The following is a 14,945-nucleotide window of genomic DNA, read 5'->3' as shown; positions in this document are numbered from 1 at the left end:
CTAAAAATATGCAGTTTATGGATGACATAGAAGTCAAATGATAAATCAGAGTGCAGATTTTCAAAGTCAATCTCTTGCCATTAGTTAGATTTATAGACAACAGACAACAAACAAGCTATTAATCTGTCCTCTAAAGTTATGAGAAGTCAACTGGGAAGAAAATGAAATGACCAGATATTCACATGAAAGAAAGACAAAAGCAAAATATTTCAGACTTCCAGAAACTGCAATAAAAACGGATATTCTAAAAATGCTCAGCAGGTCAGACTGCATTTGTGGAGAGAGAGAGAGAGAGAGAGAGAGAGAGAAACCAAGTTAATGCTTCAAGGTTAGAACTTTTCATCACAATGCTGTGTATTCATACCATTTTCTGCTTTTGTTTTATGTATATCCTTATGAAACAGTATTCTGAGAAAGATCTCACTGCAGTGGTCTGTTTCAGGATCTCCATCAATAAAATTCTCAATTGTTTATAATCTCTTCAAACAGCTATCAAAATAAATTTGAAAAACCTCCATTCTCTCGCTCCAAAAATAAATTTAGAAGCTCTGCAATGCAGCAAGAGACATTCATAACATAACTAAAGGAAAATTGTGCACTGTACAAGGAAAGCTGAATCTAAAACACTCTGCAAGTTCAAATTCTTGTGCCAACTGCTCAACTCCTCAAGAATGTAACACTAGCATTTCACCCAATCCATACTCTAATTTGCTAATGGAATGCTTTTCTTAATTCTGGCAATATACCCTGCATTATACCACACAGAAAAATCCTAGAGCACTAATTAGTACTAATCAAGCAGACGATATATTTCACTTTCCAGATCCCCAATTCCAGATTTTGTGTTTGAGAACATCCTGGTGAGCTGTGTTGTAGTGCTGTGTGGTAAAGATAATCAGTGATTCATGAATATTCAATTGCTAGTTTTCCAAGCACACATATGCCACATTTGAAAGCTTAAAGCCCTCCCAAAATATTTTAAATACCAATGACGCAATAAATCAAAACATCTCAGATACAAAATCTAAATTGTTGGTCAAGCTTCTAGTTTCAAAAGGTAGCCTCCATCATAGACTGATGAAAGCAATGATTTATTATTAAATTAGTAAGGCATATGGTAAAACTTCTACTTTGTCCAACAATTTTGCATAAAATTCGTCAGATTAACATGTTAACATACATTATTTATAACTGATGAACTCAAGCCCTTTTCTGATAGCTCCAAGAAAGGGAAAACCTGTTTTGGCCAAAACCAAAAAGGATGACAATCCACACAAGTAGTAAACAAATCCACCCGTAGAAGGGGGCTTTATTTTCTAAATAGCCAGACACTTTCATGAAGCCTATTCTTTCCAGTTAATTGCAGGTTGTAAATGAATCCTTACTGCTGTGTATTTTGAATCTAGGGTAGGGCCGTGGCTGTATTTTCCCATCCATTATGCTACTCAATATGTCAGAAGGTCTGATCGGGAAGAAACCTTTTCAAGTCCTATTGATGCGGTTTCAATTGACCGTGGTGACCTAGCAACACAAGCACTAATTGGCACAGACTGACTGACATTTGGTGTACAGTTTATATGGGAACAAGAATCCACTTCAATTATAACCTAGTTTGTCAGCCTAGATTCCCAACAAGAAATATTTAGTTGTCACCACCATCCTTAAGATGGATAAGGAACAGGTATGCAAGCACAAGAAAAGTACCAAGTGCAAAATAATTTAATTGCATCTACCTACAACATTAAATCTTAGCATTTCATTTTGTCTACAAAGATTGCACTGCAAATTCAAGACACTCAAAGTGATTGATTTTAAATACAACTAAGCTGTTGAAACAGAATTCTCATACCCTAGTATCTCCAGGTTGTCTGCGCTTCCTCAGCTTAATTATGAACATAAAAATACATAGTGGTTTTGCTTCTGTATAAGTTTAACATTTCTTAAGGGGTCAGAGTTGCACCCTCTTTGACAAAGATTCCCTCATTCAGAATAAACAGTTTCCCAGATTTCAAAAAGGTGCTGAATGTAGTGTACCCTCCCCCATCCACTTTATGGAGCTCATGCCAAGGAACCTCCCTTGTTCTCACTTCACGTACAACGATTAATAGACAAGTACTTCCTTTGAGACAACTTAAAAGCTCAGATAAAACTACTGTGGATCTGCAAATATCAAAAGTTTTTGAAATAAGTGCAATTTATTCCTTTATAACTATACTGCAACAGTAAAACTGCCCACTTTGGAAGGTGAGATTTCAAAAGGTATATCATTCATATAGGTTCAGTAAATTCAAACCGGCCACATATAAATTGCATGCATCTCTGCTGTGGTGGTAGTGGCCACTTTAGTAATTCCATTGAACATCAGAAAGTGTTATCAATGCATGATTTGTGCATCACCTAACATAAACATGATACATGCAAAACGAATTATCTTCAGATTACCACGGGTAGAGTTAGAGATCACATTTCTTAGTTTAAGATCAGCTGTCTTCTTTTATTTTGCAGACACAAATTAACAAGATAACATACAAGAGTTCTGGATTTATCCTTTCTTTTAAGGACTCACAACAGAGTTCAAGTTGGACCTATTTTTAAAATTACAACATGAACAACAGCATGCAATCCTCAATTTAAGATATCTATTCTGTTTAGTATTATAATACTGCATTAGCATCCTAAAGCTGTTAACCTTAGTATTATTTATATGGATTCTTCAATGTAGACTATTAATATTCCGAAACTGAAGCTACTAAAAAGTGCACACAAACATTTTCACTTAAATTTACAAAGTTAAAACAATTTCTTATACAAAAATTTCACATTCATGCAACATCCCAAACAAAATCCCTTATTACAAAACCATGTCACATTCATTCTACTGCACAGTACTATTGAACTTTACAAATTCAGTAATCCTCCTTCAGATTTCTTCTGTATTTAATTCAGTTCAAACTTAAGTAGTTAAAGAAACTGTTTTCGGTTGCCACTAATAACTACTGACCTACAGTGACACTGCTCCACAATAGGCTTGTCAAGCCTGAAAAGTTGTTCCAAAGAAGCTGATTAGTACTTGAAGAGGTTTGTAGCAAGAATCAATGGTTCGTCTGTACTAATACTGTGGTTTGAGCACAAAATGATAATGGCGGAACACATTAGTTATGCCTCATTAATCTTCACAATTCTCAAAAGAATTTTGCTTAGCCTATCCAAAAATCTAATGTAGATTTAAGCTACCAAAACTGAATTTTATAATTACACACAACATTTAATCGACATATCCAACAGACCTGAAAGTGACTAGCTTTCAAAATAAAGAGCAATGATTTTTGCCAAGTTTAGTATAGAACAGATGCATTATTTATCTTGCTTAATGAAACAAACTAAAAAGGTTAATCTTTTCTAGTCACATTCGGAATGGCTAAAGCAAATTCTATTTTAATTAAGAAGAATTGGCCAAAACAAAAGAAAATACGAGAGAAGGAAGAATGTACAGCAGAAGTGATTATTGAAGAACACGTATAAAACTGCATAAGCATTAAAAAAAAATTAATGGTAGCTAGAAAAATTACCAACCCTTAAGATTAAATGTTTTTTTCTTTTTCAAAACAAATGATCTCCACTTTAGGTACTAATACCTTTGAATTAATTTATTCATAACTGCCCTGCCGTAATAAATCCCCACAGTCAAGTTCATTAACCCAAAGCTACATGGGATCCAACAGAGTGAAAATATTCAGAGAAAGCTGAGGATATTTTGTGAAATTCATTTTGCACCAATGCAGTTTGCAAAATCTAACAAAATTATGATTAAACAAAAAACAAGCAATTGTTAAATGAAGGGCCAAATCTAAACGTTAACGGATCTTGCGTGGATCTGATCCATCTCATTCTTCAAACCAAACCTTAACTGAATGAACAAAATCTAGAAATGAAGTATACTTAGAAAAAAATAAATTCTCTGACACAGAATTATGTGACTTCAGAATAGAGAAGTTCAGGGCTATTTAGACCCAAATAGAAAGGAGTACTGAAAATTTCCTAATCGGGGAAGAATTATTTTTCACAGAGTTAATGGCAAAAATCAGTTGACCTGAGCATTGACTGAACCCAAAGAGCTCCTGAAGAACAGAAAGAACAGTTGTCTTGATCCAGCTATCTTAAATACATCGCACCACATCCACTATTTAATGAAGGCAACCTTGGAAACTCACCAATGGAATTAAGGGCACCAATTTCATCGCAAGCTACTCTCCTTTTTAAACTTTGACCTCCCCTCTTGCATGATCTTGAATTTTGGACATCAAGCCTCAGGTGGCACGAGTAAAGTGAGATGAGATATATTTGAGCTTAGCTGGAGTTCATTTTTAAATAAATTATTACTGAACGTCTTGCCGTCACTAAAAAGAATGTCTCCTTTAAGGTCACTGAATAACCTGAGTTAGGATCAACTTTTCACAGATGAAAACAAACTTAATCATCAAAATATAAGACTGCAGATAAAGGTGAACAATTTGATTGCTGTTTTTAATTTAAAACACATCTTTAAAAGATGTCTGATTTTAAGTCTGAGTAAAATGACTATGACAACCCAATGGATCCAAAATGAATGCCAACGTCATGCAGAGGCCTTGTGTGAATAAAACAGCCATCTAATCTCAGTTTCTCTCTTATTTGCAGGGACTCAAAAGTACAGTGTTACAGCACCTATTTACAATTTTGGTAACCACACAAACAAAGGAAGGTACCCAAGGAGTTGAGTTCTACCAAAGCTTTTAGAATATGTAGAGTTGCAAATTATTCCTGAATAAACACTTAAACCAGAAACAGTGAACTACCCAATCCAGTCCTCAACCTAAAAAAAAAACAGATTACGATGGTCAAATAGTAATGTCGCTGGCCTAGTGATCTGGAGATCCAGATTAACGGTCTGGAGTCGTGGTTTGAATCAGACATCAGCGGTTGATTTTTAAACATGTATTCACAGCCACCTGACAAAATAATTTTGAATAACCAAGAAAGAAACAGGATTTAAGCATAATTTAAGATATAGATTGAAACTTTTTTTTAGTGGGGGGGGGCAGAAGAGATTTTATCAAAGAAACCCCTTCAAACCACTAGTAAAATTCCACCTTGGGCCCCTCCAAACACTTGGAATCAATGTCAATTTCACCAGTTTCCTCATCTCCCTGCCCCCACCTTATCCCAGATCCAACCTCCAACTCGGCACCGCGCTCCTGAAAATGGCATACCTGTCCATCGTTATTCCCAACCATCTGGTCCATCCTCTGCTCTGACCCATAACCATCAATCCCCCCCAACCTTCTTCCATCTACCGCATTCCTAGCTACCTTCCCACCCTTCTTCCCATTTATCTCAGACCCCTTGCTCCACTCCCCCCATCCACATTCCAGATGAAGAGCTTTTGCTCAAAATGTCGAATCTCCTGCTCCTCAGATGCTGCCTGACTGGCTGTGCTTTTCCAGCACCACACTTTATAACTTTATGGCAGGTATCACAAGACTATCCAGAAAAATGGCAAATCAATGACCATAATGTACTCATCATATGTATCCACATACCCCATCTGAACATCAGATCAAAATTAATAAGATTGACACAAAGAACCTGAAAAACACACTTCCGTTTTATAAGGTGCCTTTCAGATCTTAAGCATACCATGAAGTATGTTTTAAGTGATGCAACATAACAGCCAAATGTGCACAGTAGGGTTTCATAAACAGGAATAAGAAAAATGCCTAGTTAATCTCTTTTCAGAGATGTTTGTCGAGGGACACTGGCCAAGATAAAAAGCAAAAAAGGCAAAGGCAAATACTACACTCATTACATTAACTTCTAGACAGACTGAATAAATAATAGCCTTGAAATTATGTGATTATTCTTACCTCTGAGGTATAAGCTGCTGAAAAAGTGGTTGTGGACCTCGCCATGAATCTTGTGGTCTCAAACCTGTAAATGATACAGCTATGTTAATAGAATTAATATTTTTAAAAATGTTACATTTTGCATGAGAGCACTTGAAATTGGGATTTTATGAAAACAGACACCATAAAATCTATCCAGTCTTCACATGGTTCATTACAATTAAATGTCAGTTTATACAATATCAATCAGGCAGTCAATTAAGTTTTAATGAAATCCCACAAAGTATGTAGATAATCAATGTCTTTTTACTGACCAAGATTACCTTTCCATTGACTACAAAAAAATCATAAACTTTATTTTTTAAATAGTTTTAAATTAATATGCAAAATTTTGAAAGACATTAAACACTAGCATTTCATCTTTGATGCCTTGGTGAATTTCAAGGTTCTTTAAAAGTTAAGATAATCACTCTACTTTTCCAGTGCCTAATTAAGTCAAAAATTGACACATAGTAAGACAATTCATGGCAGGCATTGCAATAGCAAAACCATGTGGGGGAAGGAAAATTACAGAATGATAGAATTTTAAAAAATTCATTTGCCCATCATGGCATATAGGCATTGCTGACAAGATCAGAATTTGCAGGCCATCCTTAATTAACCCCCAAGGATGTGGTGATGAACTGCCTTTTTGAACCACTGAAATCCATTTGATGAGATGTACCAACAGTGTTGCTGGAAAGGAAATTTTAAGATTTTAACCTGGGCAGTGAAGAAACAAAAAAAAGTTCCAAGTCAGGCTAGTTTGCCGCTTTGGGGGGAAATCGCAAGTGATGGTATTCTTCTACGTTTCTGCTGTCCTGTCCACAAGTTGGGCAGGTGCTGTCGAAGGAACTTTGCTAAGTCGCTACAGTGCATCTTGTGTATAATACACATATTATTGCACATTGGTGGTGGAGGGAGTAAATGTTGGTGGATCGGGCACCAATCAAACAAAGTATTTCATCAAAAGTCAGTGAGTGAGTTACTTGCCTCAGAATTCCCAGTCTCTGACCTGCTTTCGAAACTGCAATATTTATACAGGTAATCCAGCTCAGTTTCAGGTCAATAGTAACAACCAAAACGTTGGTAGTTCAGTGGTGGCAGTACAACAGAATGTCATGGAGATATAGTCTGATTGGCTTTCACTGAAGATTGTGATTGCCCAATACTCATGTGGTGTAAATGCGTGTTCCTTCTCAGCTCAAACCTGATTCTGCTCCTTACTGGCTTCCACATTTCAGAAGTTGCCAATGGTACTTTAATCATCAGCAAACTTTGTCAGTTCTGACTGTATTTTGGAAGGAAGGTATTTGATGAAAGCAGCTGAAGATGATTAGTCTGTCCTGAGGAATGGGGCTCTTGTGGTGCAGTGGCAGTGTCCCTACCTCTGAACTGGGAGGCCTGGATTCAAGACCTACCTGCTCTAGAGATGTGCAATGACACTTCTGAACAGGTTGATGAGAAAGCACGTAGAGTGAGGAATTCCTGCACAGATGACTTAGGACTGAGGTTATTACTCTCCAACAAAGAAAACTCCCATCTTGCTTCATGGGAAGAGAAATTCTAACCAGTATAAAAAGAGGTACCCCCTCCCAGCACGTTATGTCATTTGGTCAAATGCAGACTTGAGGTCAAGGCTGGTTCACTCTTACTTCACTCTCTTGGGTTCAGCTCTTGTCTGCAGTTTTAGACCAAAGTTGTGATGAGGATATTCTTGAAATTTGGAGTGTAATAGATTTTTGAAGCACTCTCTCTGTTCTTCATGTAGCTATTCTTTACGAGCTTGGACATGCCTGGTGCTGACTTTAGACTCTCAAAATGGTCTATGTTAATTTTCCATCTCAAATCATCCCTCACCTTTAGGACAACATTTTGACAGAAGTTTCCAATTCACTTTAGCTGACTTTGCATTAGTTTATGTTACCCTGATGGTCAGGCATATTTCACATACCATTCAATTTTATTTGACCTCACCAACAGTGAAAGCAGCAAAAACAGCTTTAACTGAATGGGATCACATTCTAGATTACCTAAAATTTGTTCAGTCATTAAAGCAGTCTTGCCACTTACAAAATGACAATTCAGGTTATAGTTCAGGTTCTATTCTCGAATATATTATAAATCATAAATATTAATACCTTAAACTGTCCAATGATCAAATTCTGATCTACACCTAATAACACTGGAATACAGAAATACTCTCAGATATACGTAAGCTGCAATGCTTTCTTCTCCATCACCCATTTCTTTCCTGCCTTGTGTTATAACACCTAACCTTGACTTCATATCATCTACTAAGAGGTTTACCATAGTGCTAACAACTCTTTCTACCATGGAAAGATACGTGCCTTTAACTTAGCATTCATCACATCAATATTGCAGAAATAACTCAGCAAAAATGTTGGGAGTTCCCACCATCCACTCTTGTGTCACTACACATCGGTACTCCAATGTATCATCGCACAACAAGGCACCTTTTACATAAAAGAAAATCGATGCAGTTAGAGGCAATCTGTACTCTGCCTTCAACTACTTACTATTTATTCATGACTTAGATGATAAAATAGTAATTAACCTATCCAAATTTGACAATGTTGCAAAGATAGGAAGAGTGTAAGTAATGCAGAGGGAAGCATAAAATTACAAAAATAAAAGTGAATGGGTTAAATTGCAGCTAATATCAGCAAATATAAAAACCTACACCTTGGATGTAAAAAAGGATGGAAGAATATTTTCCAAAAAATTAAAAGCTAGAAACAGTGAATGTTTGGAGACACATGGGTTTCAGGTACACAAATTAAAATGTCAAGAATGGGTACACCAAGTAACAAAAAAAAAGACTACAGAAATGCTTCCTTTATATCAAGAGGAACAGGATATATGCAGGCGACAGAATGAATGGAATGCTGTGGTAAATGTCATTGGACCAACAACACATAGATCTATGCCAATGCTCTGGAGACAGGTTCAAATCTGACCACCACAGCTGCTGGAATTTAAATTGTGGAATACAAAGCCAATTTCATTACTGAGAACAATCAGTGACTGGTTCATTAATGTTCTTTAGGGAACGGAATGTCCCATCCTTACCTGGTCTGGCCTGTATGAGACGTCAGACCCACAGCTATATCACTGACTCTTAGCTACCTTCTAAGTATGTATGGATGGAGAACAAATGTAGACCTTACCTAAAGAAAATAAGTTATGCTTCAGCTCTATAAAGCTCCGATTAGACCACACCTGCGTTATTGCAAGCAATCTTTGATACCAAACCTTTAATATGATAAATTGGTCATGCATGGAGTAGATATATCATATCTAATCGTGACGGATTAAATTTATAACAGAGATTACACAAGCTAAGGTGGCGTTGCCTAAATTTAGCATGTTAACGTACAATGTGATCAAAGTTTTCAAAATATTCAGGGAAACATATTGAGGAGATGGAGATAAATTATTTCTGTTTAGGGAATCTAAATTTAGATGGCGTAATCTAAAAACAGAGATCCAGATCTTTCACAAGTGAAATCAGGAAACACAAAGGGTGACAGAAGTTTGGAATTCTCACAAACAAATGACAATTGATTCTGGATCAATTGTCAATGTTAAATCTGAAATGCTGTCATTTAAAGGCGTCAAAGGAAATGATACAAGAGCAGGTCCACAGGCAGTTAGGGTACAGATCAGTCACGAGTTGATGAGGTGTTTGTGAGCTTTTAACAGTGGCATGGTTTAATCCCCTTCCCTTCCTCAACAACCTAGGGAGTACAACATTAATTACCTTCAATGACAGCAAATGGACAATTTTGTGTAAACAAGTTTGAATGGTTTCATGCTGCTAAAGATATTGTTTTCAACACATTTTAAATCATCGAAAGTTCAGGAATTACAGTCTCAAAAGATAACATTAAACTTCAAGGTCTTCGTCTTTGACAGTATTTATGCTCGGAATTCAAAAGTTGTTGGGTTCACTCCCCCATCAAGCTAGACAATCGCAAATGAAGACTAGAGCTTTAGAATAATAGAATCCCTACAGTATGAAAGCAGGCCCTCCAAAGAGCAAGTCACCCAGACCCACTGCCTTACCTTATTCCTGTAACCCTGCATTTCCCACAGCTAATCCACCTAGCCTGCACATCTTTGGACTGGGGGAGGCAACCGGACCACAGGGTGAATATGCAAATTCCACAGAGACAGTCGCCCAAGGTTGGAATTGAACCCACATTATGTCACTGTGAAGCAATAGTGTTAACCACTGAGCCTCTTTGGTTTTGCATTGAAGATCACTGTGCAAAAGATACAACCCTCATGTAAGGGTTGAGGGGGCCCATAAATTCAAGTAACATTTGAAACACACAGTATCAGTCAATATCCTTCTCCAGAGAGATTCTAACCTACTCCCCATGACATCAATGGCATTATCCTTATTGAAACCCATCAGTTATTTGGACTGTTACCTCCAAAAGGTCAGTTGTTTACAGCACCAACAGCTGACTGAAAATAAAACAGGTGGACACAAAAATAGGCTGAAAGGCAAGTTGCAAGAGGGATACAAGCAGTTTACAGAGATATATTGCTGGTTAATTGTATGGGCAAAAAATTGAGAAACAGGGTGCAATGTAATAAAATGGAAGGGAAAACAGAAAAAAAACACTATTATTGAAATTACCAAAAACTGCATTATGCTGAAACTCAAAGGGATTTGCAGCTGGACAGGACGTTGGTTTGGCCACTTCTGGAACAATATGTGCTATTCTGGTCTCCCTCCTATTGAAAGGATGCTGTGAAACTTGAAAAGGTTCAGAAGAAATTTACAAGGATGTCACCAGGATTTGAGAGTCTGAGCTACAGGGAGAGGCTGAATAGACTAGGACTATCGGATCATCAGAGGCTGAGGGGTGACCTCATAAAAGTTTATAAAATCATGAGGGGCATGAATAGGTTAAATAGACAAGGTGTCTTCCCTGGACTGGGGGAGACCAGAACCAGAGGGCATAGGTTTAGGGTGAGAGGGGAAAGATTGAAAAAGGACCTAAGGGGCAACTTTTTCACACAGGGGGTGGTGCGTATATAGAATGAGCTGCTAGAAAGTAGTGGAGGCTAGTACAATTACAACATTTAAAGTTAAAAATCACAACATCAGGTTATAGTCCAACGGGTTTATTTGGAAGCACTAGCTTTCAGAGCACAGCTCCTTCATCAGGAAGCAGCGGCACTCCAAAAGCTCATGCTTCCAAATAAACCTGTTAGTCTATAATCTGGTGTTGTGTGATTTTTAAACTTTGTCCACTCCAGTTAGACACTGGCTCCTCCACAACATTTAAAAGGTATCTGGATGGGTACATGAGTAGGAAGGGTTTAAAGGGATTTAGGCCAAATGCTGGCAAATGGGACTAGATTAATTTAGGATATCGGGTCTGCATGGACGAGTTGGACCGAAGGGTCTATTTCAGATACTTGTGCCAGAAACATTGAAAACTAGCAAGCAGGTACGGCAGGAAATCAGGAAGGCTAATTGAATGTTGCTCTTTATTTCAAGGGGGTTGGAGTATAAGAGGAAATAAATCTTACGGCAACTGTACAAATGATGGTGAGACCTCATCTCGAGTACTGAGAACAGTGCTGACCCCTGTATTAAAGATCTTTCATCAGAGACATTTCAGGAAAATTCATTAGGATGATCCCCAGTATACAGACTGCTTTATAAGCGAAGGTTAAATAAGTTGGGACTCACTGGAATTTAGAAGAAAAAAAAGGTGATCTCTTTGAAATGTACACAATTCTTAAGCGTCTTGACTGACTAAAAGCTGAGAGGATGTTCCCCCTAATGGGGGGAGTCTAAGACTGGAGGGCATTGTCAGCCAATTTAAGACTGAAAGGTGCCAGCCAATTTAAGACTGATACGAGGAGGAATTTCTTCTCTCAGAAGGCTGTCTCTTTTTGGAACTTCTTCCCACAAGAGGGGTGTGGGGGCAGAGCCCTTGTGTAAACTTAATGCTGAAATAGATATCAGTAGGGGAATCAAGGATTACAGGGAAAGAGCAGCAAAATGGATGCATTGAATGGCAAAAGGGCCTACTCTTATTCCGATTTCTTATGGTCTGAAGCTGCATGAAGACTTCACTCTTGCTTCAAAGTCAGAGTATTTATATCAAATTGCTGCACAAAATAGCTGGTGCAAAGGGTAGATTTTATTAATAACGGAAATGATAAATAGTTGTCATAGGTGATTGCCAACGATGAGTATGAGTAGAAGTAGTCAGGACTATATCCTAAAATGATACAACACCAGTTTTTACTTATGCTGAGAACTCAAAACAATTGCTTGTTAAAATAGTACCCTCTCCTGGTAGCACCCTATCATTCATGAAGTTTTGGAGGCAATTCTGACATCCTAACCCCACCACCAGACCTTGTGTAAGTGTAACCTATGATTCACTGTGGGCAAAGTTACTCACAATTGGAATATGTTTCCAGATGGACTTTAATCAATATTCAGTTTGAATATACACTGCCCAGGAATGGGTTCACCTCATGCTCATGAGAACATACCTTTATTACCAAGATTTCAATGTATTATAATCCCTAACATACAGAAAGGACTTCCGAGTAACTTTACTGACATTGTGCTATTTGGCACAATGGCAAATAAAGAGATACAAATATAGCTGATCCTGGCTCAAATGTTTGAATATCGTATTTTCTGGAAAGGTAATATTGCAGCAACTCCATGTTTAAGTATTAAATTCAGTTTTTAAAACAGCCAATTAAGATTTACTTTTGGAATGTTTGTGGAATTTTAACACATTATAGAAATCACAACTCCAAACTGAATATTTCCATAAATTTGCAACATGATGCTAATCATTCTGCTCCTGTACATGCTTTTCGCACATTTAAATGAGGATTCAAACTCAAGGTTTTTCTATTACTTAAGACAGACTGATTAGGTTTTGGGCTTGTGGAAAATCACTTCAGAAAATTCTTGGAATAATTACCCACATTTTTACATGACAGGGGAATACAAATCAAGACACCAATCCGTAAAATGAAAATGCTGATTTAACTCTCGTAACATCGGGTACATTACAGGAAAACTCACTGATTCACCTAGTAGCAGTGTCAAGATAAAAAAACGTTTTATTTTATACACAGAACATTAAATTGCAGAAAGAAATGCTCATCACTTTTCAATGCTATTAGGTCACATGTTTAGATGTTTGTTAACATTTCCACTGTGAACTGAAGTGAGAACTCTTACAATCAGTGTGACAATCAGGAAAAGCCTTGGTGTTTACTGATTGCACTAATCAAAACCAATTTTCAAATGTAGTTAATTGGCAAGCTTACATTGAAATGAAAGCATGTCATAAATCAGATTCAATTTTGGATGGCAAAAACCAAATATGCTATTCACATTGAGTGCTTGCAGACAGCACTTGACTCCCACAAGTTATCAGCACTCAGACAATTCATCAGCAGTATGTAGACTGAAATATCCCAGCAAAATCAAAGATTGCTGATGGAAACACCCACATTATATATTTTAGCGTTGAAGGGGAAAGAAAATAACACTGATTGACCGTTCTGTCCTTCCAATAAAATTCTCAGCACCACAAGCTTATTATGCAATTTTCCAAAGGCAGTCAATGGATTGTTTTTTTTTGGGGGGGGCTGCAGGTAATAGAAGAACTATGATGATTTTACTGTGTTAACAATTTTAAATTGAGTGTAGGAAAAAACAGGAATTAACTGGTTATATTGTATACACATTATAATGTCCACTAGTGACATGAAAAACAAATTATTGTAACTGAACAGAAATTTAACAAAAGATGATATAAAACAAAAAATTTAACAAATGATGATAACTGGGAAAGACAATGGCAAGACCACGTGACCAGATAGTTATAATCTTTACAATGCAGCAAACATAAAAAAAAAGTCCTCCTCAATGACCACCACAGAAACTGCAGCACATGGATTTGTATTTGTTATTTAACATTCCTCAAATTCTGAAATAAATAAAACTATTCAGGGCTGCGACTAACAAATGTTGAAGTATTTTAATGCTGTTTTACCTAAATCACAACGTGCTATGCACAAATACAACATATGTTAAGTTTACCGTGCAGCTTTTAATGTTCTTGAAAATAGATAGGTCTGAAACTCTCGTCTTTTTGTAGCTATCAAGTTCAGACTTCCAACATTTCTTTCTATTCAAAAATCAATCCACCTATTTCATACTGCCAAACAGGACTGTCATTACAAAGACCACTGCAAAGTCATATAATTCTCGTCTCAAAGTGGTATGTGTCTTCCAGGTTCACTCTTCAATATAGCACCAAAGCCATCAAGAAATAACATGCTAAAAATCTTCACACAAAGTATACTATAGCTAGACATTTAAATGCAGCAGTTTCAGCCAATTGTGCTAAGAAATATATACGGAAAAGCTGCTTGACACAAACACGGAATGAGGGCTATTCATGAATTACATATTCTAAATACATAAATAAATTTAAGGCATCAATTTGTCATAACTTGCTGCTGCGTGACTATGCAAATAATTCACTGAGCAGCATACTTACATGTTTTGACTTCCTAGCACATGACAACAGTGATCCGTTGTTTTAAACTTTCAAACTTCGATTGACTGAAAACTAGGCCAGATTTTCAGTGTTCAATGTTAAGTTGTGCTGAAAATATGAAACTCACTACCACATGCAATGGCAAAACTAGTGCATTCAAGTGGGAAGACATGAAGGAGAAGGAAAAGGAGGAAATGGTGATAATGCAAGATGAGGTACAGAGACAGGAAACTAGTGGAACATAAACAATAGCAGAATGATTTGTTCCAGCATTGTAAAATACTGTGTAGTAATTTAATGTGGGTTCCAGCTCCAGCCAGGAGGCAGAAAACTAAAGAGCTGTAACAAAAAGAAAATAAAATGCCTGAAGTACGCAGGTGAATCAGCATCTGAAACCATAAAGGCAAGTGAACATTCAGGGTCAACAACC

The 14,945-nt window shown here is 37.0% G+C and overlaps 1 protein-coding gene across 1 annotated transcript in view; it reads right to left on the bottom strand.

Annotated features, from left to right (window-relative positions):
- xrn2 (5'-3' exoribonuclease 2) overlaps positions 1 to 14,945 on the bottom strand; it is an 89,290-nt gene that overhangs the window by 7,174 nt on the left and 67,171 nt on the right. The window contains exon 28 of the mRNA XM_072581422.1: positions 5,904 to 5,967. Within this exon, the coding sequence (XP_072437523.1) occupies positions 5,904 to 5,967 (64 nt within the window). The remainder of the gene's footprint in view (positions 1 to 5,903; positions 5,968 to 14,945) is intronic.

Source organism: Chiloscyllium punctatum, chromosome 11, assembly GCF_047496795.1.
Source record: "Chiloscyllium punctatum isolate Juve2018m chromosome 11, sChiPun1.3, whole genome shotgun sequence".
NCBI lineage: Eukaryota > Metazoa > Chordata > Chondrichthyes > Orectolobiformes > Hemiscylliidae > Chiloscyllium > Chiloscyllium punctatum.
Note: the sequence above shows the minus strand (reverse complement) of the source record. Positions and strands in the feature narration are given on the sequence as shown.